Source organism: Sinohyriopsis cumingii, chromosome 14 (genome assembly GCF_028554795.1).
Source record: "Sinohyriopsis cumingii isolate HCF-2022 chromosome 14, ASM2855479v2, whole genome shotgun sequence".
Lineage (NCBI taxonomy): Eukaryota > Metazoa > Mollusca > Bivalvia > Unionida > Unionidae > Sinohyriopsis > Sinohyriopsis cumingii.
Genome location: NC_142974.1, coordinates 95,348,377 through 95,374,617, shown reverse-complemented (window position 1 = coordinate 95,374,617; position 26,241 = coordinate 95,348,377). Strand labels below are relative to the sequence as shown.

General features: G+C 35.1%; 1 protein-coding gene across 4 annotated transcripts in view; it reads right to left on the bottom strand.

Moving 5' to 3' along the window:
• LOC149784426 (DENN domain-containing protein 3-like) overlaps positions 1-26,241 on the bottom strand; it is a 432,202-nt gene that overhangs the window by 172,935 nt on the left and 233,026 nt on the right. For all 4 annotated transcript variants that reach the window (XM_089932491.1, XM_089932490.1, XM_089932493.1 and 1 more), the window contains one exon: positions 14,992-15,163. In XM_089932491.1, coding sequence (XP_089788617.1) covers positions 14,992-15,163 — 172 coding nt within the window. The remainder of the gene's footprint in view (positions 1-14,991; positions 15,164-26,241) is intronic.

The following is a 26,241-nucleotide window of genomic DNA, read 5'->3' as shown; positions in this document are numbered from 1 at the left end:
AGTACCAACTAACCCATCAAAATTACAAATTTGATCATTTCACATAAATCTAAGTACCAACTAACCCATCAGAATTACAAATTTGATTGATTTGCATAAATCTAAGTACCAACTAACCCATCAAAATTACAAAATAAATATAATTACAAAATAAATATAATTTCAGAAAAAATATAATTTCAGAAATAAATATAATTTCAGAAATAAATATATTTTCAGAAAAAATATAATTTCAGAAATAAATATAATTTCAGGAAAAAAAATAATCTCAGAAATAAATATAATCTCAGAAAAAATATAATCTCAGAAATAAATATAATCTGCACGTGGTCAGAGCAAATTATTTTCACCAGAATTATTACTTTGGACGGGGTTGCTCGCTAACATAATTTTTCTCAATAGTCTTATGCGAGTACTAATTGTTTTCTTTTCCTCGTACTCGTGGGATAACAACGATCTAATTTTTTCTACTGCGGCAGAGAGAGGAATGAATTCCTTCACCTGATTATCTTCTACGGTAGCTAGCGACTGAAACATTGCCGCCTGAATCCGTTTCATGAGCTTGTATTCAGATGATAGTGTGTGTATTCCTTGGATTTTACGTTCTTGTAAAATCTCAAAATCAGAAACTATTTTTTCAGGATTTAGTTCATTAGATATATTAACTCCATCTTTTTTCAATTTTTTAATAGCAACAATTACATCATTGATATTTTCATGGTTCATTATTTAGTATATAAATCTTTAAAATAAAAAAAACATTATCCCTTTAGAACCCCTAGCGAGTGTTTAGCGAGTTCGTCCGGATGTTTCAAGGACGGCACAAACATATATTATGAAATGTGAACCTCTATTCGAGTCTTTTAGCAGGTTCATTAAGTATGCAATGAATGAATTAAGGACAGCACAAACATATATTATGAATGAACCTCTATTCGAGTCTTTTAGCAGGTTCATTAAGTATGCAATGAATGAATTGAAATATATGTAATGAAATGAATGAATGAAGAGGCCATTTTCTCCGCTGAGAACCCACCAAATAATCAACCCGTGGGTGGTACAAAACATGTATCAACCACCAGTTGATATATGGGTGGTGTTTCTCATGGAGAGAGGCTGGCGGTGCCCCAATTAATTATAAAAATCGCTAATATGCATAACCACCCGACCAATTGTCAGTCATGGGATTCGATCCTGGACCGCAAACGTCACAGTCCAATATGATACGGATTGAGCTATCAAATTTTTCTAACACTATATGTTTCGGAAGTTAATATATAGCTGAAAAGGAACTAATTTCGAATAATACAATTCTGAATTCAAGAAATACGTTTATATAATAGATTTTCACCAAACAAAGCTGAATTAAGGAATTCCCCCCCCCACATCATCTAACTGCTAGATTTTTTTATCCTCCCTATGACAATTGCTAGATTTTTCCATCCTTCCTATAACATAACTGCTAGATTTTTCCATCCTTCCTATAACATAACTGCTAGATTTTTCCATCCTTCCTATGACAATTACGAGATTTTCCATCCTCTGTATAACTGTTCAATGGAAAAATATAATTACGAGATTTCCCACTCGTAAATCTGTGTCATAGTCAGGGGAGTATTTAGTTGCTGATATTACTCGAACCACACATACGCATAAATACACACGTACACAATCTCGCATTATATTTCTGCACTGAACAAGGAAAATGCAACTGATTTTTAATTCCAAATACTATATGCACGTATTTCTGTAATTGAGTAAATGCACGCAGGATCCCTGTGCTGTGCTGTAGATCTAAAATTAACCCCACGATCGATACAGACTAGACGCTGGATTCTGCACTCAGTAAGATGGAATATACATGTCGGTTTTCTGTAGGTTAGATAAAATATACATATATTCTACGTGTTGCACTGTTCTAAATGTTTCACGACAAGAACAGAAAAATACACGAACTGTATATTTTTGTAAGTTAGAAATCATAAACGGGTAGGCATCACAAACCTTGGATGTTGTATATGATTACCTCCCTTCATGAACCAAAAAATAAGTAGTATAATAATGATAATTTCTGACCCCCCAAAAAATAAATCTAATTCGAAGTAGAGATGATAATTATTGATACTGAAAGGTGATTTTCTGTTTATATTTTTTCGAGAAAGTAGATCTGGTTATATTTTCTGCAATAAATTGTACCAAATGTGGATTAATATTAAAGTATTTCGCAGCCGCGCTCATAGACTGAAATGTAATTTCTTCACCGGTTTCTATGTTTGTGGACTTTACTACCCTTCTGGAAACTGTCTTACATCTTCCAGTATTACCATGTGCAGAGTTCATGCTTTGCGTGACAACACGAAGGTTGGATAAGGAGTTGTTTTGAGGATCCCCGTCAATATGATCAATAACAAAACCATCTTTGATCACTCCGAAGAAACACTCATATGTAAATCTATGACACAGATAATGTTTCTTTTCCCCCCCGCATGTGAACATTAGATAACCAACATTAGTAATATAACCAACCAGTCTTTTTAACCTGCAGTGTCTGATCATACCATTAATATCTGATTCGTAATTCCTGATGACAGGATGTTGGATAAATTCATTTTGCTCCATATATGATAATATTATTTGTTTAAATCATTGTTTGTCTGAAAACTTAGTTAGATAATCCTCCACGGATTTTATGGCGTTTTCACTATTATTATTTTTTTTGTCATAATATCTTTTAAGCTCTCTGTATCGTTTACCACCACACTTTCCACATAATTCTGTTTTTCCTCGCACTCCAGCACCACATCGCAGACATGGTATTGGTCCTAAGCTTCCACGGTTAACGCACTGCATGTGTTGTCCGCAAAATTCCTTTTTGCAAGATTTATTACAACGAGTTAGTGAACCCACCATGAGCCATTTGCATTGAGACATTGTATACATAATATTCTTTATTTAAATATTTGTTTGAAATATAATATGAACGAATTTGATAGATTATCCCGAATAAAACCCTTAAGTGGAAATAGATTTAATCTTGACAGAATATCTCCTGGCCTACCGATACGAGATTTGGTTGATCCGAAAAACAGAGGTTTGATTAATAAAATTCACAACGCCAAGAAAGAATTTCACACAGATGGTGCATCTCATGCCTGGTCAACGTTCAAGATTATACGCAACAAAAATATCATTAACGCTATGATGAACGACAAACGAGCAGCAATTATCATTAACTACCTCTTTGATATTCATCAAGGTAATCGCAAGTATCTTTTCAGAATAAAATTCGTCGTGTTGACAGAAACAGATGATTGGATTATCCGTGACAAATATGATCCTGTCCACGGTAATAAAAAAACTGTCGTACTAAGTAGAAATTCCAAACCAGGTCTATTGACTGGCATTGACAAACCGTATTATGAACGAGCATATCCTGTGACCGCGGTTATTTATGGAATCTATGTGATAAATGAAAAACCCAGCGTTGATAAACTATCACCGATGAAATTTTCAAAAATAAATTGTGTGGCTGAACGAGTAACAGAACATTTTACAAACGCGGCCCGTGGAAACGGTCTAACGGATAAAAGACGTAAAATAATAAACACGTGGGGAGATATGGTTAAAGATACCGGTGCGTCTATCAAAGATGTAGCTGGTTTAGGAAAAATATTAAAATTTCCAATAACCGTAGCGACGATAACAGGGGAGATTTTGTATGAATCAAAATATAAATCGAAAGGAGCCTCAATTACAATTATTGATCATAACGCACACGCGTGGACTAACGCAGTAACAGTGTTTTCACGAAATCGAACTGTTAAATGTTATCCCCCAGATAATTCTGGGGGAGGTATGTTTGATTTTATTAACGAAATAAGTAAAAACGATCCTGTGTCAGTATGGTTATTTCAGAGTTCTAACGACGAATCAGATATGAAATTTGATCAGTTTGTGAGACCAAATGGCGTTATTTATCGAACAAATCCTCTTCACGAAAAAATGAAAAATCTTGCACTGCAATATACTGATGACGCTGACGAATTATTGAGCAGCTGCTTTACTGTTCCGTCAGTTGCGGCTCATTTTGCTAGAAAGAAAAATTCGTGGAAACCAACTCGGTTTGATTTTCTCAATGACATAGTATCCAGTTGCGTCGAATATGGACACGGCGGATTGTGGAATACTAAATACGATCACAGAGATGTTATTTCAGTTGATATGGTTGCGTGTTATCCCGGAAGTTTTCTTGGATACGGAGATTGTTCTGTGTATTTTGAGCGATTCGGTCATCCGACGCACGAAATGACGAGAGTATCGATAAATGGACCATTACCGGATTTTGACCTAACTGGATTTGCTCGTATCGAGTCATTCGAAATGTCTAAAGGACTTCATCCAATTTGTTATGTTTGGTTTGGAAAACATTTTTCAGAAAAAATGTGGACACCAATAGTACTATTACGGTATATGCTTGATTATACGATATTAACACGGTTGATTGTAAGTGAAGCAATTATATCATATCGAAAACAAACCGAGGTTTGGTTACCACATTCGGACGAAACCGATTCGAAGGATCTTGGTAGAAAAATAATTGGCAAGTTTACACAAGGAGCAGCATATGATCACAGACGACATTGTGCAAGATAGATCATGGATGATACTGAGTTAGATTTTATAATCGTTGATACAACGAACAAGAACACGTTTATAAGTCGAGAAACAGTTTTCTTGTCAAATGGAAATAAACTGGGTACAATTGTGAGCTACATGGACGGTGAGTCACCTCAATATACTCATTTAAGATCATCGATGCTCGCGTATGTTTCAATAAATCTATTATCGATGATAAATAAGGTTTCTGCACATGCCGTCAGAGTTGCTACTGATTCGTTTTATATAAATAAAAAACATTCAATACTGTTAGAAGGATTAAACATAGGCACTTATACATCGTGGGGTTCGTGGAGAATAAAAAATGAATATATGCTCGATTATTCCGAATCCGCTGATGTTGCGGTTAAAGATATTTACTGTAAAAAATATCAAACGTTGACAACTTCGTTGTTACCATCGGTATACGATCCAATAACTAGACACAAAACGGTTTACCTAAATGGACCTGGAGGTTCTGGTAAAACCACTCGAGCTATCGAACTATTTCAGAATTCAGATATGATTATTCTAACACCTACACATAGACTAGCGAGAGAGATGAAACAACGCGGTGTTAATTCCTGTACTTATCACAGCTTTTTCCGATGGAAGGGTGATGCATGGACTTCTTTAAGGATGGGAGAGAAATACATTCCAAGGATCATAATATGGGATGAGATATGCACTGTACCGCTAGAAACATTAAAAACATTTCTTGATTGGTTGTTAACAAGAAATACTGCCGTGATAATGTGCGTCGATCATGGTCAACCACCACCCGTAGCTGTGCCATCTCCACATGACTGGCTGAAAAATTTCGTTGACCACAAGTATCTGATGATCATAGAGCACTTGATGCAGCGTTGAAGGAATTTAAAAAATTAATCAGACTACAACCGAATAAAATTCAATGTGAAATAATGCGTGAAATAATTTCAGAAACACCCATGAAAGACTTTCTGCAAACGTGGCGACCAAACGATTTGATAGTTGCAAGCAGAAAGATAGTTCGTGATAAACTTCAACGGGAATTGTTTCAGTTACAACGAGAAAAGTTTCCAACGTTGTCAGTTCCGTTATGTTATCGACCAGCAGATACGCGACGGCAAAATATCGACGTTGATATACCAGGAGAGTCAAAGAGGAAACAGAATCTTGTATTGAATGATATTGTTGCAGTTGATGTTGATGTTGTTGAAGATGCTCTACGTGCTGATAAATCCCGGTGGACGCTTGGATACGCGATGACGATTCATTCATCTCAGGGATTAACTATTACTGATACAGTTGTTTGGATCGTTGATGATCACATCGAATGGTCGAACTTGGTTTATCTCGCAGTGTCTCGAGTTAGAAAAATATCTCAATTGAGACGAATCGTCATGGACTCGTCAGTGATTAGTGATGATGATGTTGACGGTGATATAATAAGAAAAAATTATCTGGTTATGAACAGTGTGATAAAAAAAATAAACGCAATTTTGATCTTGATGTTGATTTTATTAATGCGCTGAAACAACAACAGAATAATCATTGCGCAAGTTGTAATTGTATAATGCTATGGCGGTATCTGAAAAATGATCCAAGACAATTTACCGTAGATAGAAAAAATAACACTCTTGGTCATACACGAGAAAATATAATGTTGACCTGTCTTGAATGTAATCGACGTAGAGGCGCCAGCGCCTTGGGTGCTAGTTAAGTGATCGAAATCACCGAAGTGATTTTGGTGGTAATTGTGTGTTATCGGGAATTATCTGTAATTGTTCACGCACAAATCCACGTTGAGGAGCAGCCGAATCCAGTCTGTAGATTGCGGGTCTACCTGAGGATCTTGTCACGGTTGATATCTTATGTGTGGTAACACTCCAAATAGGATCAGTTGCTCTTTTTTTACTGCCTTCAAGTTCACCGGGCTCGTATAAATACCTAACAGTGATATTACCTAATAATGGTTGTGCTGAAAAATCACGTTGTTGTGTAGGTATGTGCGCGCTTGTAATTGCATTAATAGGTTTCATGTTGGTCGTTCGAGTAATCTCATTATTTAATGCAGCTATCACACTTGGTAATCTTGCCACCCATTCACGAGATCTCGTATCCTGAATAAATTCCTTCGCGTATTGATATCCAAATAACCGCTCAGCAAGTGTTCGATTAAATCGTTCAACAATTGCCTGATCACGATGAATTGCAGTATGTCCTCGTCGTATTTTGGTATTATGTTGTTTCATCAACGATGATACTGGACCAAGAAATTCCTTGCCAGGATCAACCTGTAGCAGCTGTGGCCATCGTAGACCACTTTATGATCCACCACCTCGTTGATAAATTCGTTTAAACGCGTCGGCTACCTCAGTTGCTGTTTTAGTCGTTAACGGTTCTGCATCTTTATATCTACTTGCAACATCAACAACAGTTAGCGCGTATTTGTACGTTTTTCTACGTACAGTATCATGTGGTAAAAACAGAATATCAGCTTGATGAACCTCATTAGGAACACTGACACTAAAATGAGCAAATCAAATTTGCTTAGGACGTGGTAGATAAATTTGCCATATTGCTTGCCTGGACAACCACGCTTTAGCAGTAGAATGTTTAACCGCTGCTGCATCAGCGAGTTTACTAATTGCTGCTTTACCCTTCCAGTATCCAACTGGTGAATAATAAATCGATTCCATTTATATATTACCAGCCCCCAGCGCTAATTTACCTTTCATCGCGGATTTTACTAACCAATTAGCTAATTTTTCTTTGATATTTTTATTTTTTATAGCATTTAACGCATGAATTAATTTCACATCTGCAATATGCCTATTTTGTAGATTTTTACTCTTATAAGCTACATCATGAACATGACAAGCTCGATCAATAGCGTTTACTGGTTCTTCACCTGGTTTTGGTTGATCCTGATTATCAAGCCTGATATCGAGTCGAGTACCAGGGCCACAATAATTATATCCTGGTAGATGTTTTTCTCCCGAGTATTTAGCCCATGGAGTACCTGGAAACTTTGACATCAAATTTGCAATATCACCACCACGCCTATTAGGTAAAAACGAAAATTTCTTTCTACCGCATATAGAACATTTTCCACCATATGCTTTTTTTTTATTTTTTGTTATAACCGTAGCTAAATCAGTAGTTGGAGTTTTAACTTTACAGCGTAAGCAATATAAATCCATAGATATTTTATACAACATGGATATAATTGATTTCTCAGCGACAAGAAAACAAGAACCTGTCAAGCACCATCCTGCGTTACCAAATTCCATCAGAATGATAATAATAGGACCATCTGGAAGTGGAAAGACACAGTTGTTACTTAATCTTATAATGAGATGGTTAAAATGGGATAAATTATATTTGGTAGCCCCGTCAGTTGATGATCAGCGATGTTATAATGTACTTAAGGATTTTAATGAAAACGCTAACGACATTATCGAGTTTATAACCGATATTGATGAAGCACCATTAGTTGATTCCATAGACGGACTTATTAATAATTTAGTTGTATACGACGATGTGATGCTGGACAAACAATCAAACCCAGCCAGGATTTTTTCTCGAGGTAGACATAAAAATACCGACGTTATTTATGTTACTCAATGATACACACAGATACCAAAAGTGATCAGAGATAACTGTAATATTTTAGTTGTGTTTAATGGCGTAGACACACATACGTTGCGAAATATTCATCAAACCTGGTGCAGCGGTGACATGGATATAATTAAATTCAGAAATTTCTTTTTACAAGCGCAAGCTACTCCGCATGGGTTTATAACAATAAATTTACATGATCCTAGAACAAGATATCGTATTGGACTTGATAAAATATTTGGATAACAGGGGTGATGAAAAAATTAAACTGAATTAAAAAGATATCATTAATATAATGAACTATTGTGCGTGGCTGCGTCAAGGAACCACTAATAAATGTGATAAAAAATGTCGTGGAGAATATTGCAAAAAACATAATTATCTTATAAAGAAAAACCCTCATGCTGGTCCACGAAGATGTGTTGGATGTAACAACGGCGTTAGAGAATTATATCAGATTTGCAAAAATTGCAGTGGAGATCAATACAGAAGTTTAATGATATATTACAGAAAAAGAAAAAACATAAATCCAAAAATAGAAAAACCACCATCAGAACTTGAATATTACTTGAAACATAGAACAAAATCCCAGGATTCAGATGAAGATTCCCAAGATTCAGATGAAGATTCCCAGGATTATTGAGCAGCAGAGGGGGTTCGTCTACAATTATTTTGGGGACAAACAATAATCGTAGACGTGGTATTTGACCTCTATGAAGTGTCATTATTTTGTTTGGTCCAAACACAAGGTGACCGTTCCTTTAAGTGGTCTGTTCCCCCCCCTCTGCTGCTCCCATTGATAATAAAGACATTATTATTATTAGGTCTGGTTGATGACTTCTGACACCAATTTTTGTTTTTATATAAAATGCTTTATACATGCATATGTTTAGTGATGACTTTCTGTCCTATTCTTGCCAGAAACACCCCAGAAAAGGCATGTTTTTTTTTAAAAATGGAGTGAATATACTTTGTACATTAATAAGGCTGAATGTTTATGATGTGTAAAGAGATGAATAAAAAAAATTAAAAATGTCAGTGATGAAAGCTGTTTTATTTATGCATTGTTTGGACAAAAAGCTAAGTTTATGTTATTAATAATTTGAACAAAAAAGCTGGTTCCAAATTTTGAGATATTTCTATCAATTTTATAAAAGAGAGAGAGAGTGAATGGAAATAGCTGTAAACTATACAGTGTGTGAGGCACTTGTTCAACATATATAGCAATTCTATTACTTCACTGATTGAGGATATCAGTTTTGATACATTTATTGTCAATATGATGTGTGAACTGGCACTGGTTTCTTATTATATATCAAACAGGTAACCAGAATGGACGGAATGACAAAACAAAAATTACAGTTAAACAGATTAATACAAATGTATTTGTTCTACCGTGTAATGCTCCCCCACCCATGATCTTATCATTAACATAATTGCTTTGTCATAACCAATCAAAACTCAAAATTAATTCATTTTTTAAAAATACATAGTACATATCCCTTATTGTCCTGTATAATCAGTTGTTAATATAATAAGGAAACGTCTCTAAATTTTGTTTTTGTAGAAAATCATGCCAATTATTATTTGTATTTATATCCCCCCCATTTTGAAATTTTACATTACATGGCTTGGAGATTAAGGATGGTGTATTTGAAATATGCAGGTATAAACCATAGCATTTTATCTTTATGCAGTTTCACTTCCCTTGTACTTTAAATTAACTAGGTCATATGACACTGAGTTTCAAGCTGACAGCTTAACATTTGTCTTCTTGTAAAAGATGTAAACCAGTTTTATATGATTGTTAGAATGAACTATAAAACAGGAAAATCAGTGAAAATGTACAAAATACTTTACATGTGCATCACTATGGAGTACATGCATAAGAAGAATTTATATACATTCATGAATGCATGATCTGGCTAAGCACACACTTGCACATGGGATTTCACCACTAAGCATATTTTGGCCTACATCCATAAAACTTTATAGCTGTTCCCCCACCCCTCTGAAAATAATTTTGTGAGTACCATTGCACTCACACACACATATGCACATAAAAAGAGTCCAAGGAATTCAAGGCATTTTTAAAGAGTCTGTTTACTGAGGGGGTAAGGAGACTTTTCCACCAGTGGTAAGGCCCACAACTGAACTGTTTGTTTATAATTCAATTTGAAGAAGAAAAAAAGAGCAGCTATGGCATACTGTCTCACCTGATTTTGATGATCCATAAGCACATATACAACATGCATATATGTACTTTTAAGTCAGATAAAAAAGACAGGGGCTTTATACCACAGACATATAGCATGATGTCCCATTATCTTGACACCAGGCTGACCAGTTCTAACACTAACTTCTTAATGCTGAGCGCATAGTGAGGCAGCTGTTAGTACCACTTTTATAAGTCTTTGGTATGACTCAGCAGGGGTTAAAAAAAAACAACCTCCTGCATCCGTGGCAGACGCTCTAACCACTAGGTCAACAGAAAGGTCGATAATGACAAATGCAACAACCAGTTGAAAGAGTTATTTAAAATCAAATTGATTTCACTGTTATTTTTTTAATCTAATTAAAATCTCTGGACAGATGAAAGGGGAAAAGGAAAGACAGAAAAATCTAAAAATAAAACATTTTGCTCCCAATGAGGCTCAAACTACTGATTTACGATTTAGTGATAGCTGGAAGCAGTCGTGCACTTTACCTCTACACTATTTGGATTCCACAAGACTGTGACTGGAAAATTATTATATATAAGTAACTTGTTGCCATGTGTGCTTCTTTTAGGCAAGATCAGTTATGTCCTAAAATCCTGTTATCCATTTTTATGCAAATACTTCACATATGTCTTTGTATTACAAGTAGAGAGAAATTCATAACACTGCAACATAGTCTTCCTTCAATAAAATACTTCTTCAATAACAGATTATATTATTTTGGTTCCATTTTATTGTCAGCTGGAGACCAAATTATAGTCTTCAGCAGTGGTTTCTGTTAAGATGTACTGTTAAGTTGTGTAGTCAAATGGGATGATACACCGTCTTATTATCTTTTAGACCCTATTAGTAAATAAGCTGTTAGATGTTGTTGTTACTATTCCTTCATAAGCCTCTTTCATATTCAGCTTACCCTCATCCTAATATTCAGCTTACCCTCATCCTAATATTCAGCTTACCTGCATTCTAATATTCAGCTTACCTGCATTCTAATATTCAGCTTACCTGCATTCTAATATTCAGCTTACCCTCATCCTAATATTCAGCTTACCTGCATTCTAATATTCAGCTTACCTGCATTCTAATATTCAGCTTACCCTCATCCTAATATTCAGCTTACCTGCATTCTAATATTCAGCTCACCCTCATTCCAATATTCAGCTTACCTGCATTCTAATATTCAGCTCACCCTCATTCCAATATTCAGCTTACCTGCATTCTAATATTTAGCTTACCCTCATGCCAATATTCTGAATGTCTCACAATACAATCAGAAAAAATAAAAACTAATACAAACAACTGGTAACATTTGAATTTTTGGCTAAAAAGAGGAGGAAAAGGCATTCTGTGAAAATCTGTACTGGAATTGTGCTGCCCATATGGTGAGGGACATATGGGGAGAGCAAATATTTATTAATAAATAAATAGGGTCTTCTGTCAAGAAATAAAACATGCTCTCAGTTTGCTTGTAGTTGCCGAGGTCTTCTGAAGATGAAGAAATATGGCAAAATTTTAGGTTTTTGTAGTAACAAAAAAAGTGGACTAATTCATGGTTTCACTATACCATAAGTCTTGTATTAATGTTAGTCATTTTGCTATATTTGCTATATGTCAAAATTATTTGATGTGTTTAAAAATGTCCGTTTAGACGTATTTAATATTTGACTGTTATAGAGATGGATGTTATCAATGAACACTGATGCACTCAAATTTTGTCATTTTTCACATGGTCCACATGCAGGAACCAAAACGATACTCCAGTAAAAGGTTATTCTACAATTTGGTTGCTTGATGTGGACCACCTTCATTTTCTTTTCAAAATAGCTCCAATTTTACCACAAATAGAGCAGCAGGGAGGGAGGTGACCAGACCTTTTGGTGGGGGGGCGACCGACCTGCCCTTGCCAAGGCCCCAATTTTACAATCGAGGCCATGGAAAAATGCTGAGATCTTAATTGCCAGAAGCCAGTAAGAGCCTTGTATGAATGTAAGCCTGATCAGCAAGATCTTGGTGGTGTTTTGAAATCCGCTGGGGTGGGGGTGGGATGGAGTGAATTTTTAAAACCAAAAAGCCACAATGACCTGCAACAAGAGTTAAAACAAGGCCAAAAATTATGGGCTGTGCATATCGCTATGTTTACTGATATTTGACTGTTTGATGCACATTTTAGTGTATCTTGTACAGCCAAACTAGCTTAACAATGACTAGAATCAATTAAAAAATATCTCCCTGTTCATGATTCTGTCAAACAGGAGCTACAACAATGTCAGGAAGCTCAAGTGGAATTTAAAGAAGGTAAAAAAAACAGTTAAACCAAATGTTTAACCAACCAAAAACCTTTTTACAGCAACTGAGGCAACACATAAACTTCTTAAGACATTACCTGATGATACTGCTGGTCATCTTTAACCATTTCCACCACCCCATGAACTTCTTAAACCACAACCCAAAGTTCAACCACCTCAGCAACCTCTTCAACCAGGTACAAGCAGATATTTCCTGCCTGCCAAGGCATTCACTGAGATCAAAGGGAAACTTTTAAAAGCAGATGACACAGCATTGTTAACAATGGTGTTATGATGCTATTTAACAGTGCAACATGTAGCATTGATGGAAAGACTACTGAATCATGTCTCAAGAATGCAAGATATTGCTATGAAAATACTCACAAGACATTCTAATCATTATCCATGGCCTGCTGGTCCATAAATTATTTTAGAGAAGGATACCACTGCTGATGAACCAGAGAACAGTAACATAATGATGAATGCTGACAGAACTGAAGTAGCATCGATAAATGAAAGTTTCAACCAGGGATTTGCAGCATGTCAATCAATGTTAAACCGCAAAGAAAAATTATCATGTGCAATTTCTCTATCACACGTCTTTGGATTTCGCAGAAATGTTAGAAAAGTTATCTTCAATGATAAACACAGTTGTACTTGTTCAAAATTATGACAATGATGCCATCTGGCTTCCAGATATGGTTGATGCTGGTAAGATGAGACTGACAAAACTTTTGCTCTGGATGCCAACAACGATACCATCACTCACTGAAGAAAAACTTCTCTCCCATTTATGGAGAGTGGCAGTAAACCAATGCTGTCATGGTTGACAGTGACAAAAAACAGTGCTCAAAGTAGTGTTGCTGGCTTATTCACATGGCAGACAGCATCAGCAAAGCGAGTTTCAGCAGCACAACATAAATTTATATTACTTCAGAATAACGCCCCAGTAAATTCACAGATGCAAAACCCAATGGTGTTGGGCACGCATGAGGTTAGTGAAGTTTCTCTGAGAATAAACAGACAAAAAGAACCATCTGAAGAAGTGTTGCTGGATTTTGTGAACAATCATGTTGCACATGCGTATCATTGTTTGATGACATTTATGGGATGTGATCAGAATGTTGATATTGGTTTACAGATATCTCAGCCAGATTTTACAATGCTATACATGATCTATTATTTCTCACTGGAACACTAGGATTTGTTCAGACAATCAGTCATTGACATACATTTTTGTAGCATGACCACCAGCTGCTTTTGGTGCTGATAGGCCAATCGCTTATCAGACAAAACAATGCTGCTCGAAGGTGTTAGTGGACGAATGAGAATAGTCAATGCACCTGCGGAAAATATTAAATTAAATCATTCATAATGTTGTATAAAATGTCATATCAACATGTCAATGACACCCTTATACCTGGTCAGAAAAAGCTTCAATTGGCATAAAAAAAGAACTGTGGAACAATTATATCACTGAAATCAATGGTGTTTCAGGGCCCAAATAAACTATCACTGACTGAACATCAGACAGTTCAATGATGCCAAGAAATCAAAGACTGGTGTGCAACTTGATCTTTCCATGAAATGCTTGCGGACATAGCTGTTACGGTAGATTGACGCATTTTATGTTTAATTAGGCTACAAGAGGACACATTGCATTTAAGATGATTACACTTTAAAGGAACTAAAAGACAGAACTTGAACACAAATTTCAATTGATAAAAGAATTATTTAGTTTGTTTTTTGTTATTAAAGTACTACCTTCACTTGGCATAAGCAACATTTTCATTGATCGAAATTTCCTTACATATCATTAATTGCAGTGTAATAGGAATGCTGTTTGGAAAAAAATGTAAAAAAATTTATGACCTATCTTTAAATTTGATATTTCATAATGTTGATTAAATTTTCCACATCCTATCTACCATTTTCAACGATAAAATATGTGATATATCAAAGTTTCCATTACCAATTTTGATCACAATTTTCTTCAAGTTCAACAAATAGGGACCAATTTTTGGCGCATTTTCTGGTTAAAAAAATGGAATCCATTACCAACCCCACATTATAAGTGGGTTTGCTAGTTATCAGGGTGCAAGTTATCAAAGGAGTGGTGTATTAAGAAAACCAAGAAATGGGATCCATGACTGTATGTCCTGTATGAGGGACCTGTACTAACAAGACAAATTTTATTTAATATGCATGTCATAAAGAAACCTCACCTCCAAATAACTGCATCCATAAGGAGAACATTTTGAGCTGCATGTGAAATTGCCACCAGATCTTTTGTTTCCATAGAAACTACCTTCCCTGCCCACATTTCATATATAAGTATATACCACCAGTTTCGCTCTTCCTTCAACCATGCAGTGAATACAATATTTTCACTGTTTTCTGAAAATGAAATGAGCATCTGCTAACTCCAAGCAATCAAAAATACTGAAATATTTAAAATATGAATTGATAGAATATTTCAATGAAAGTTTCTTACATAATTAAATGCTATTTTATCAAATGAAACATAAAAAGTACATCACCATCACTCTAAGGATCACTGCGATTTAAAATGTTGATCTTTGTAGAAAGTTTAGTAAGAGTGATTAGATAGCCAAAGATTAGTGTGTATGTGTGTGTGAGTGTGAGAGAGAGATTATAAAATCATTTTTTAATAAGTATTCAATTTCATGGTAATTATATTCCTGGATTAAGAAGAAGTCCTACTATATTTTCAAAATTTGTTTTGGTTTGGTACTAAAATACATGTAGGTTATTTACTGCTGCAGCAACCATTTTGGTTATAAATATGGCATGCCAAAAAGTACACCCTTTTGGGTATGAATATGGCATGCCAAAAAGTAAACCCTTTTGGGTATAAATATGACATGCCAAAAAGCAAACCCTTTTGGGTATGAATATGGCAAGCTAAAACCCAAACCCTTTTAGACATGATTATGACATGCCAAAAAGTAAACCCTTTTGGGTATGAATATTGGCAAGCTAAAACCTAAACCCTTTTGGACATGAATATGGCATGCTAATACCTACTAGTATACCCTTATGGACAAGAATATGGCATGCCAAAATCTAAACCCTTTTGGACATGAGTATAGCATGCTAAAACCTGAACCTTTTGAACATTAATATGGCATGCCAAAACCTAAACCCTTTTGGATATACGTGTGCCAAAACCTAAACTATTTTGGACAAGAATATGGCATGCCAAAACCTAAACCCTTTTGGGCATGAATACAGCATGCTAAAACTTAAAACCTTCTGGGTATGAAAACCTACCTACACCCTTTTGGACATATGCATGGCATGCCAGAACCTAAACCCTTCTGAAAATGAATATGGCATGCCAGAACCTGAAGCCTTTTGGACATGAAAATGTCATGCTAAAACCTAAACTCTCTTGGACATGAATATGGCATGCTAAGACCTAAATCCTGTTGGACATGAATATGGCATGCTAAAACCTAAACACTTTTGGACATGAATATGGCATGCCAGAACCTAAACCCTTTTGGAAATGAATATGGCAAGCTAGAACCTAAACCCTTTTGGACATGAATATGGCATGCTAAGATCTAAACCCTTTTGGACATGAGTATGCCAGAACCCAAAACCTAACCCCTTTTGAACATGAATATGGCATGCTAAAACTTAAACCCTTTTGGACATGAATATGGCATGCCAGAAACCAAACCCTTTTGGACATGAATATTGTATGCTAGAACCAAAACTCATTCAGACATGAATATGGCATTCTAAACCCTAAACCCTTTTGGATATGAGTATGGCATGCTAGAACCCAAACCCTTTTGGACATGAATATGGCATGCTAAAACCTAAACCCTTTTGGACATGAATGTGGCATGCTAGAATCCAAACCCTTTTCAACATGAATATGGCATGCTAAAACCTAAACCCTTCTGGACATGAATATGGCATTCTAAAACCTAAAATCTTTTGAACATGAATATGGCATGATAAAACCCATACCCTTTTTGGGACAGGAGTATGGCATGCCAGAACATAAACCCTTTGGACATGAGTATGGCACACTAACCACTGAGCCATACTGGCTCCTGCTTCCATTATTCACCTTTTTCAACATGAACAGTTTATTAGGCCTATTCTACATCCCTGAGCCCATGTAGGAGGGTTTATTGGGTGCAAATTCTACATCCCTGAGTCTGTGTAGGAGGGTTTATTGGGTGTAAATTCTACATCCCTGATGCCATGTATGAATGTTTATTGGGTCCAAATTCTACATTCCTGAGCCCATGTAGAAAGGTTTATTGGGTGCAAATTCTACATCCCTGATGCCATGTAGGAATTTGTATTGGGTGCAAATTCTACATCCCTGATGCCATGTAGGAAGGTTTATTGGGTGTAAATTCTACATTCCTAAGACCATGTAGAAGGGTTTTCAAATAAGGATTGTTATTTGTTTATTTAAATTCATGAAATCCATAAAACTATTTACCCCACGAAAAATACTGAATTACCAATAGATATCAGGCAGATATATTATTTTTAAGTCAGATACATACAGGCTGAAAGAGAGATAGACATAATTTATGTAATGTTTTATACCCTCTCATTTCTGCTATATAATGTATCCATACAAAAATCATAATTGCATGTATACTCTTTTTCATTCAATACCTGATAGTTTTCATCTAATCCTATACAGTTTTACTAAAAGGTTCCAATGAAAAGATGTATGCAAACAAAACTGATCAAAATGTTGCTAATTGTTTTACATTACATAATAAGAGATTTAAATCATATACAATCAAATCACTGTTGCATCAATTCTTAAAAGTTAACTCCGTGACAAGATGTTTTGATTTTATTATATCTGATTCATTTGAAATTTAGAGTATACATGTATTTTGAATTAAAACAACGTATGATTTAGATATATCAAAACAACCAATGCACTGTTCACTAAGTGTATATTTGATATAATCTCATATGAAAAACAAGAATATTTGTTAAGTTTTGGGTAAGTATATAATAACAAGGTGGAAATATTTTGTATTGCTGTTGAAACAATGCACAACACACTGGTTAAATTCAAAGTTTATGGTACAGCACATATAAAATGATCTTTGGTATAACAGAGGTAAATCATATGACAGTACAATGCATCTTCCAAGCTCTGAATTTGCAGGCACAAATACTCAGAAGGAAAGACTTTGGGGGGGTTTCTAGGGTAGTGATAAGTGTCTGATACCAGTATGTGGAGATGAAAGTGGCTGGTATGAGACATATAGGGATAATAATAACTTGAGAAATCCTACCTTGGGAACTGCTATCATCATAATAGCACTCAGTGCACTGAACACACATAGCAGGAAGGGGAGTACTAAGTATATGGGCACAATAATTGAATATATTTAAGTACTGATACAAATCTGGGGTAAAAGTGAAGTTGGTAATGCACAAAACTTGTTAACAACCCAGCTGGGAGATTTTCTTCCTGAGATGAGGGGTGCCTCCAGTTTCTCTTTTCACTCATTGAAATCTCCTGCATACTAAAAAATTCGTATAAAAATTTCCAAGCACAAATTGTTTCATTTTATTTTTCACACCTTGTTTCCAATGTATTTATGGTAAAGACTTTCTCGATCACATGACCGAACTGGATTACATGAGGATGACACTGTAATTTCTAATTTAATGGACACTAACCTAAAAGTACTCAAGGGATTATATAGTGTGTGTTTTGCCATAATTCAGAAAGGATTAAAACACTAATGGATAATGACTGGATTAAATGATTAGCTTCAACAGATTAGCAGAGTATTATTATCTTATTCTTATGCCTTTAGTGTTTAATATTTGTAAGGATGGGTTATACCATGTGTGAGCAGTATTAACTCAGAAGGGATTAAAGTCATTATTGGATTATGGATTATGGTTGGATTACTCATTACAAAAGAGTTGAAACACATGTTGGTTTGGCTTCAATATTTAAAATTTGTTGAAATATCTAAGCATGTTTTATTCTCCTATGCTAAAATGTTAAAATCTAAACATTCAACCAGAGTATCATATGAGATTAAATAATGGATAGAAAAAGGAATTTCAGTGGCTGGAATCAAGTTCAATGGGACATCAATATGCATTCCGTCACTGATGTAAAGTCAATTTTAAGAAGTACTTCCCAAATTTGAACCTGACAACACCAATCTTGAGTAATTTTTGTTGGCCTGTCAAAAACTTGAATCATCCCACAGTCAGGAAAGCTGTGGTATCTCTAGAATAGTAGAATGAAAGGGCATTCAGCTTTGTGTGCGTATCCACAGTTTGGTTTGCAATCATACCTTTAGTGAATGCCAGACCATTTTCCCATGCTACTGCTTGATATGGCCATGATCACACTGACTTAATATGCAAGAACAATGTGCGGAAAGAAATTCTGCCTTCTCATTGGCCAAATGAAAAAAGTTATAAATAAATGCAGGAAAAAACACAGTCAAATCCTGAGATAAATATCAGTACCAAATTTATTAAGCATAGCTTGAAATATCAGCGTTTATTCTTAAATAGGTCACACGAGCAAGGAGACAAGTGTCCTCCCTTATAGCTATTATACAGTACATGTATGACAGGTAAACTGTAAGCAACAATACAAGCACCTGTATGATGACAGCAATCATATCTCCTGCCACGAGATGTACTCATATTGGCATATGATGTACAATAAACATAATTATGTCCTTTCCAGCTTTTATTCACAAGAATCTGAATACTGTACTCCTTTTTTTCTTCTGTACAAATTATTAACACTTTTTTAGAATTTTATTCTCTCTTTTGTCTTAAACATGGATCACTTTCTGGATGCCATTTGTTTTAAAAAAGTCTATAATCAACAGTTTGATCATGCAGACTCTTTGCATGAACAAATAGGTGCAGTTCAAAGCATCTGGGGTGTTGCTGTAAAGTTAGTCTGGTTCCCCGACTAATTTCACTAATTCTAATATGAAACCCAGATCCAAATCAAACACAGATGAACCAATTATCCGGATTTTTCTGCAGTTTTTGCTCATATGCCATAAGATCATATTTTAAGGGTAATTTTTGTAAGACTTATGGCAAAATTGTAAAGTAATTTAAGTGGTACCATTGATCAAATGCAATGAGCTTTTAGGTTTCCATGTGTCTGTACCATACAGCAGGACTGGTAGGAGGTATACATTGTACAGTCATATCTTTGTATGAAAGCCAATCTTTCAGTACTAAATGCATATATCCATATTCATCATACAAATATGAGCAAATATGATGCAGTGCCTGATATCTGGTTTGCTACAACCTGAGCTGCGGAATGTGTGGCCAAGATATGTACATAAGTCCAGTATCTCAACCTTGTGTCCCTGTGGTGTTTTTGATACCTGGTGAATAGTGAATAATCAAAAGGCTTTTCCTTTCTTGTGTTCAATAAATTCTTTAACAATGTGCGGTTCTCATCTAGAAGATAGTTTTTACATTGTTTTTCATGGTTCTGTCTGAATACTTTAAAACCTAATATAAACCAGATATTATTTCTGTCACAAAGTCTATATTAGAATGATTGTGAAGCTCTTGTTGAAGCAGGTCAACATTAATAGGGTTGTTGTGACAAATACAGGCATGAAACAAGCATTATTTCACTGTATCTGAACAATAAACCAGAAAATTATTCAAATTATTTAAGGGACTTCGAGCCTTATCGGTTTATTAATTCTTACTTTTTTGGTTTAAAGTGACCAGAAGATGGTCAATCTTATTTAAATTTTTTGCAGATATTCAATAAATTGAAGTTACAATGGCCATTGTAATCCCCAGCCCCCTGGCAAATTTCCAATATAAATGTCATCTAATCAGCAGTGACCTCTCTTCTACCATCAGCGGCCATGTGTTTCTTAACCAATCAGTCAGTCAGCAGCAATGTGTTTCTTAGCCAAGAAGTGGTTTTACTGCCTTCCATGGTCAATGGAGCATATCAGCACTGACCACTGTACTGGTATGCAAATTAAACTTTTTTGTTTGATTAGCAAGACATGGTATACATAAAGGTATATTACATAGATAGCTGCAGGAAGCTTCTTTTCGTTTCTCTAATCATTAAAGGTCTCTCATAAAAGCCAAGTATCTTTTGATTTCAGTGAATCTGAGCAAATGCTTAATCCAACAATTGTTTGAAGTGGGAACATCTGTCTTTATGCTTAATTACACCATCTGACCTAATAGAAAGTCAGTCCTGTGCTTCCCAATTATTGATAAAATTTGGATGCAAATTAAAGAACTGCTAAAATATGATCAAAAGTTGGGCACATGTGACAATTAAAGGAGAATCAGTGATGATTATGTGTGTGTGATTTTGATTTTTAACGTAGCTTTAACAATTTTTCAGTCATATTGCTACAATGTCTGCAGTTTGACAGTTTGACAGTTTATAATGATGGCTAGCACTTGGGAATGATGCATCAGACATGGTACATGATGTCCCACCCAGTCACATTATCCTGACACCAGGCTGACCAGTCCTAACACTAACCTCTTAATGCTGAGCATCTAGCGAGGTAGCTGTTAGTACCATTTTATAAGTCTTTGTTGCGACTCAGTCGGGGTTAGAAACCATGACCTCCCGCCTCTGATGTGGATGCTCTAACCACTAGGACACAGTCGTACATTAGAAATTAGAGTAAGAATAAAGTAATCTTGTGCAGAACTTTTTATTTTGTTATTTTGTAATTTTTGTTTTTGCTAAATAGCTACACTAAATATATGTATCTTGATAACATACTACTACTGCTAATGACATACATACATACATACATACATACATACATACTAATAATAATAATAATGATACTACTAATAATAAAAATGCTAATGTTATTTGGTGTACAGCACATGCATCTATCATGAACCAAGTTTGAGAGCGGAACCTGCTTTAAGAGGTCACCTGTCTACAAAGTGCACTTTGGCTGTTGTATACAAGCTTGACTGTATTTTTTGGCAATAAACAGCATCACCATATGGCTAAGGTGATCCATGGAAGTATAAATGGCATGTCAAAATTCTAACATTTATCTTTCCTTTTTGACATCAGCTGGACACCAGTCATTTTTGCATTGGGTGCTGCTACAATAAAAGCAATCTTCTGTCTTCCAATGTGAGATGACAGATATGATTAACTTGGTATCCTATGAGGAACAATCTACAATGGTATTGCACTGCATTAGATACCTGGCAACCTTCTGAAAAAAGCATTATCATATTCATAAATATTCATAACACTCAATCCCATTATATTTTTGATGCAGATCATCAATAAAGTCCACAAAGTGTCTAATTCAGGTCTTCTAACTGGGTAGACCACACAGAGGGTGTTTTTGTATTTAGAAGAGGCCATCTGAAATTCAAATATAGTTAGTGTGCAATCTAAACATGGGTCAGTCCCTTTCACCACAATCTGATTTATAAAAAACAACAAAGGCAAATTTTGCTGAGCAATTTGGTACACATGTGTACTTGTATTAAGTATAAGGAAAAGGAAGAAGGTATGGTTAAGGACTCAGATTAGGGATTAAATACTTACCCATGACATTTTATGAAGCATTTACTTAGCAAACACTACAATGGTTATTGGAAAATATCAAAAATGATAAACCTAAATTTTTTTAAAGCCATTTGGAATGTAAATGTCTTCTCTTGATTCACATCTAAAACATGAAGATATGAGATAACAAAGAAGAAAAACAAAACAAGGTCACAATTATTTGAAAAGGGAACATCAGGTGTGCCATTTATACGATTCTTTAAAATTTCTTACTTTCTTGTTAAGTAAAGATCTGAAAAATGCAATTGATGTTATTACTTATAATGGAACTAGACCTAGTAGCAATGGGTGCATCAAAGAAGGTCCCACTCTCAAACTTTGCTCAGTAAGGCCTTAGAAGAAATACTGGAAAACCAAAAGTTGGGAAAATATGGGCATTTGTGAACTATAACCTTTCCAGATAAAGATGCTGAATGCTGGAAATCCAAATAATTCAAGGTCACATAAATACAAAGGGGCATAACTTTCACAGAAATGCATTATTCCTTAGTGAATTTATGTTGCAGAAAGCAAATTCCGGAAGACAGGCCCATAATCTTCTAACTGATAGTGCAGAATATTTACAATTAAACTCTTTAAGAACCATCACTAAAACTGCTTGCAAAATCTAGTTAAAATCCAATACAGCTGAATAAACTGATGCACTGGAAACCAAAGTCAGGAGGATTGGCAATCAGAAGCCATAACTCCTGTAAAAATGACAGTGTGAAATCCTGAAGTCAAACTGATTCAAGGCCTTGAAAATATAAAACTGCCTACCCAAATCCAATAAAGCTTAATAAAGTTATACTGAGAAACCAAACTTAGAAGGATGGGCACTCATGGGTCATGACAACTGCATATGATGTTGTGAAATCAAACTCATCCAAGGTGTGATCAGTCTAATGTTACAGACCAAATCCGATTTGTGATCCAACAAATTTTAGTGAAGTTATATTTTGCAGAAGCAAAAGCCTGGATGATAACTCTTCTAAATGAAACTAAACACATAACAGGCATATCAAGACTGCAAGATAATTTTCATCCCAAACTGCCCAAAAATAAGCTGAATGGTTTTTGAGCAACATCAGTTACAATCAACATCCCATGTGAGGTATGCAGTTAACTGCCTAGGGTCATAACTCACTCAAAATGGATTTGATGAGAAAAATCAATTGAAGTCACATCTTAGTCATTAAGAAAACTTACACACTAAATAACATCAGAATATGCTAAATATTTCTGAACAATGCTATTTACATGTATCTATGGGGATGTAACACTAATAGAAAAGGGGCAATAAATTTAAACATAACAACTGGATCTGAAGATACAGTCTTTAAAAGGTATGTCTACCTATATAGGCAATTCACACTGCATTCAACAGTATTTTTAGTTTAGAGATATGTTCTTTACACGAAGTGTAAAAGGAGGGAGAAAGCTGGATAAAAATTATAGGTTACTGCATTGTATGGGAAATTATGAACGAGTTTTTCAGATGGAAATACTGCACGACCATGTTAGTGCAGCGTATCCATCTGACAAAACGAGTTCATATTTTCCCATACAAATGCAGTAACTTTTTTATTATATGCTCATTTTCTTATTCTACCTAATGCTTAATTATATTAACAAAATACACAACAAGAAACAAAGTAACTGAATGTATGCCATATTTCAAACTAAATAAACAAGTGCAGATTCATCATTACACAACAATATTACTACTGCGCATATAACTCCGCCCAAATAAATTTGAACTTAGTCACACGCTAAACATAACTTTTGAAAGAAAATGGCATTTTGGTCTACTTAAAATTGAAATTTGGAGTCATATTGTGAATGAATGCACATTGCAACAACTTTTCCATTTGATCTGGAATGAATAGATTTTTGTAATTTAGTTGATTCTATGAAATTTCATGATTACGGACTGGATTTATCTGTGCCAATTCTACATGAAATACATCAGATTGAAGCAGCGAGGGAGAAGTGTGTTGACATCTGCAAGTGTGTTTCTGTTCTGTCATTGAATGTTTGAAATCATAATGTGGGAAAAATATGAAGTCTTTCATTTGCAATTATCAAAAAGATGCTATGAAATTTAATGTTTATTTCATTTTAAGTACAGTCAGGAGGATGGAATTGCACTTGAAATATAGTCGAAATTACAGTACAATTTCGAGATGTGTAATCAAGCTTGAGAACCCATGATATGGCTCATGTAACTTAGATTTGCAGAACTAAGAAAGTACATTTTGAGGAAATTCAGGACATAAAACTGTAAGCATATTTGCTGCCATTCTTATTACCAGCTAAAGAAGACAGTTTATGCTTTGTCGCTTGCCACTTGCATGTTATTTGTAGGGACCCTGTCTGGCATCTATAGCTAGCCTAAACCTAAAACACTGTATCAAAAAAGTTAATGCAGAATGTGCCAAAGCAGCTGGTATGTGGCAGTCCACGAAACACTCGTTTAGTTCATTCAGAAACACGGGGCCCCGAGTGGCCGAGTGGTCTAAAGCGCTCTTCGTTACGGATCACTGCCATCTCACCTCTGTTTGTGGCGGTTCAAGTCTAAGATTCAGCCAATGTGGGTATGTGAGAAAGCTTGCCAGTAGCTTCTCGTGGGTCGGTGGTTCTTTCCGGGGTTTTCTTGGGTTCTTCCTCCACCATTAATACTGGCCACCATGTATAGCCTATCGTGTGCTGAAAAATGGCGTTAAACCCCACAACAACAACAACAACAACATTCAGAAACAAATTTAATCAACCAAAATGTAAAGTGTCTACTATGAGAGTGTACATGATTTGTTTACAAAGTAGTTCCTAATACACTATTGGGCACTCGTGAGTTCAATATGAAGTTGCACATGAGTGAAATGTCTTAAAATACTGAATGATTCTGACAATGTAAAGTTAATGGAGAAAAAACTGAGCATACAAAAGTTACTGCATCTGTATGGAAAAATATGAATGAGTTTTTCGAATGGAAATACTGCATGACCTTGGCAGTGCAGTAGATCCATCCGACAAAACGAGTTCATATTTTCTCATACAAATGCAGTAACCTTTTTGTTATATGCTAAAAAAATTATTCTACCTAACGCTTAATTATATTAACAAAATACACTACACAAAACAAAGTAACTGAATGTATGCAGCATTCCAAACTAATACACAAGTGCATATTCATCATTACACAACAACAACATTATTACTGCACACATAACTCCTCCCAGATAAATTTGAACTTAGTTGTGCGCTCGACATAACTTTTGAAAGAAAATGGCATGTCTAGTTAAAATTGAAATTTGGAGTCATATTGTAAATGAATGCAGACAGCAACAACTTTTCCATTTGATCTGGAATGAATAGATTTGGTATTTTTTTTTGATTCTACAAAATTTCATGATTATGGACTGGATATATATTTGTGACAAGTCCACATGAAATACATGGGACTGATGAAGCGAGGGAGAAGCGTGTCGACATCTGCAATTGTGTTTCTGTTTCTGTCATTGAATGTTTGAAATCATAATGTGGGAAAAATATGAAGTCTTTCAATTGCAATTATCAAAAAGACGCTATGGAATTTAATGCTTATTTCATTTTGAGTGCAGTAAGGAGGATGTAATTGCACTTACTGAAATTACAGTACAATTTCAAAATGTGTAAACAAGATTGAGAACGTATCACATGGCTATGTAATTTGGATTTGCAGAACTAAGAAAGTACATTTTGAGGAAATTCAGGATGTAAAACTAAGTATATTTTTTTGCCATTCTTATCACCAGCTAAAGAAGACAGTATGACTTGTAACTTGTGTTATTTGTAAGGACCCTTTCTTGCATCTGTTGTATACTGTAAC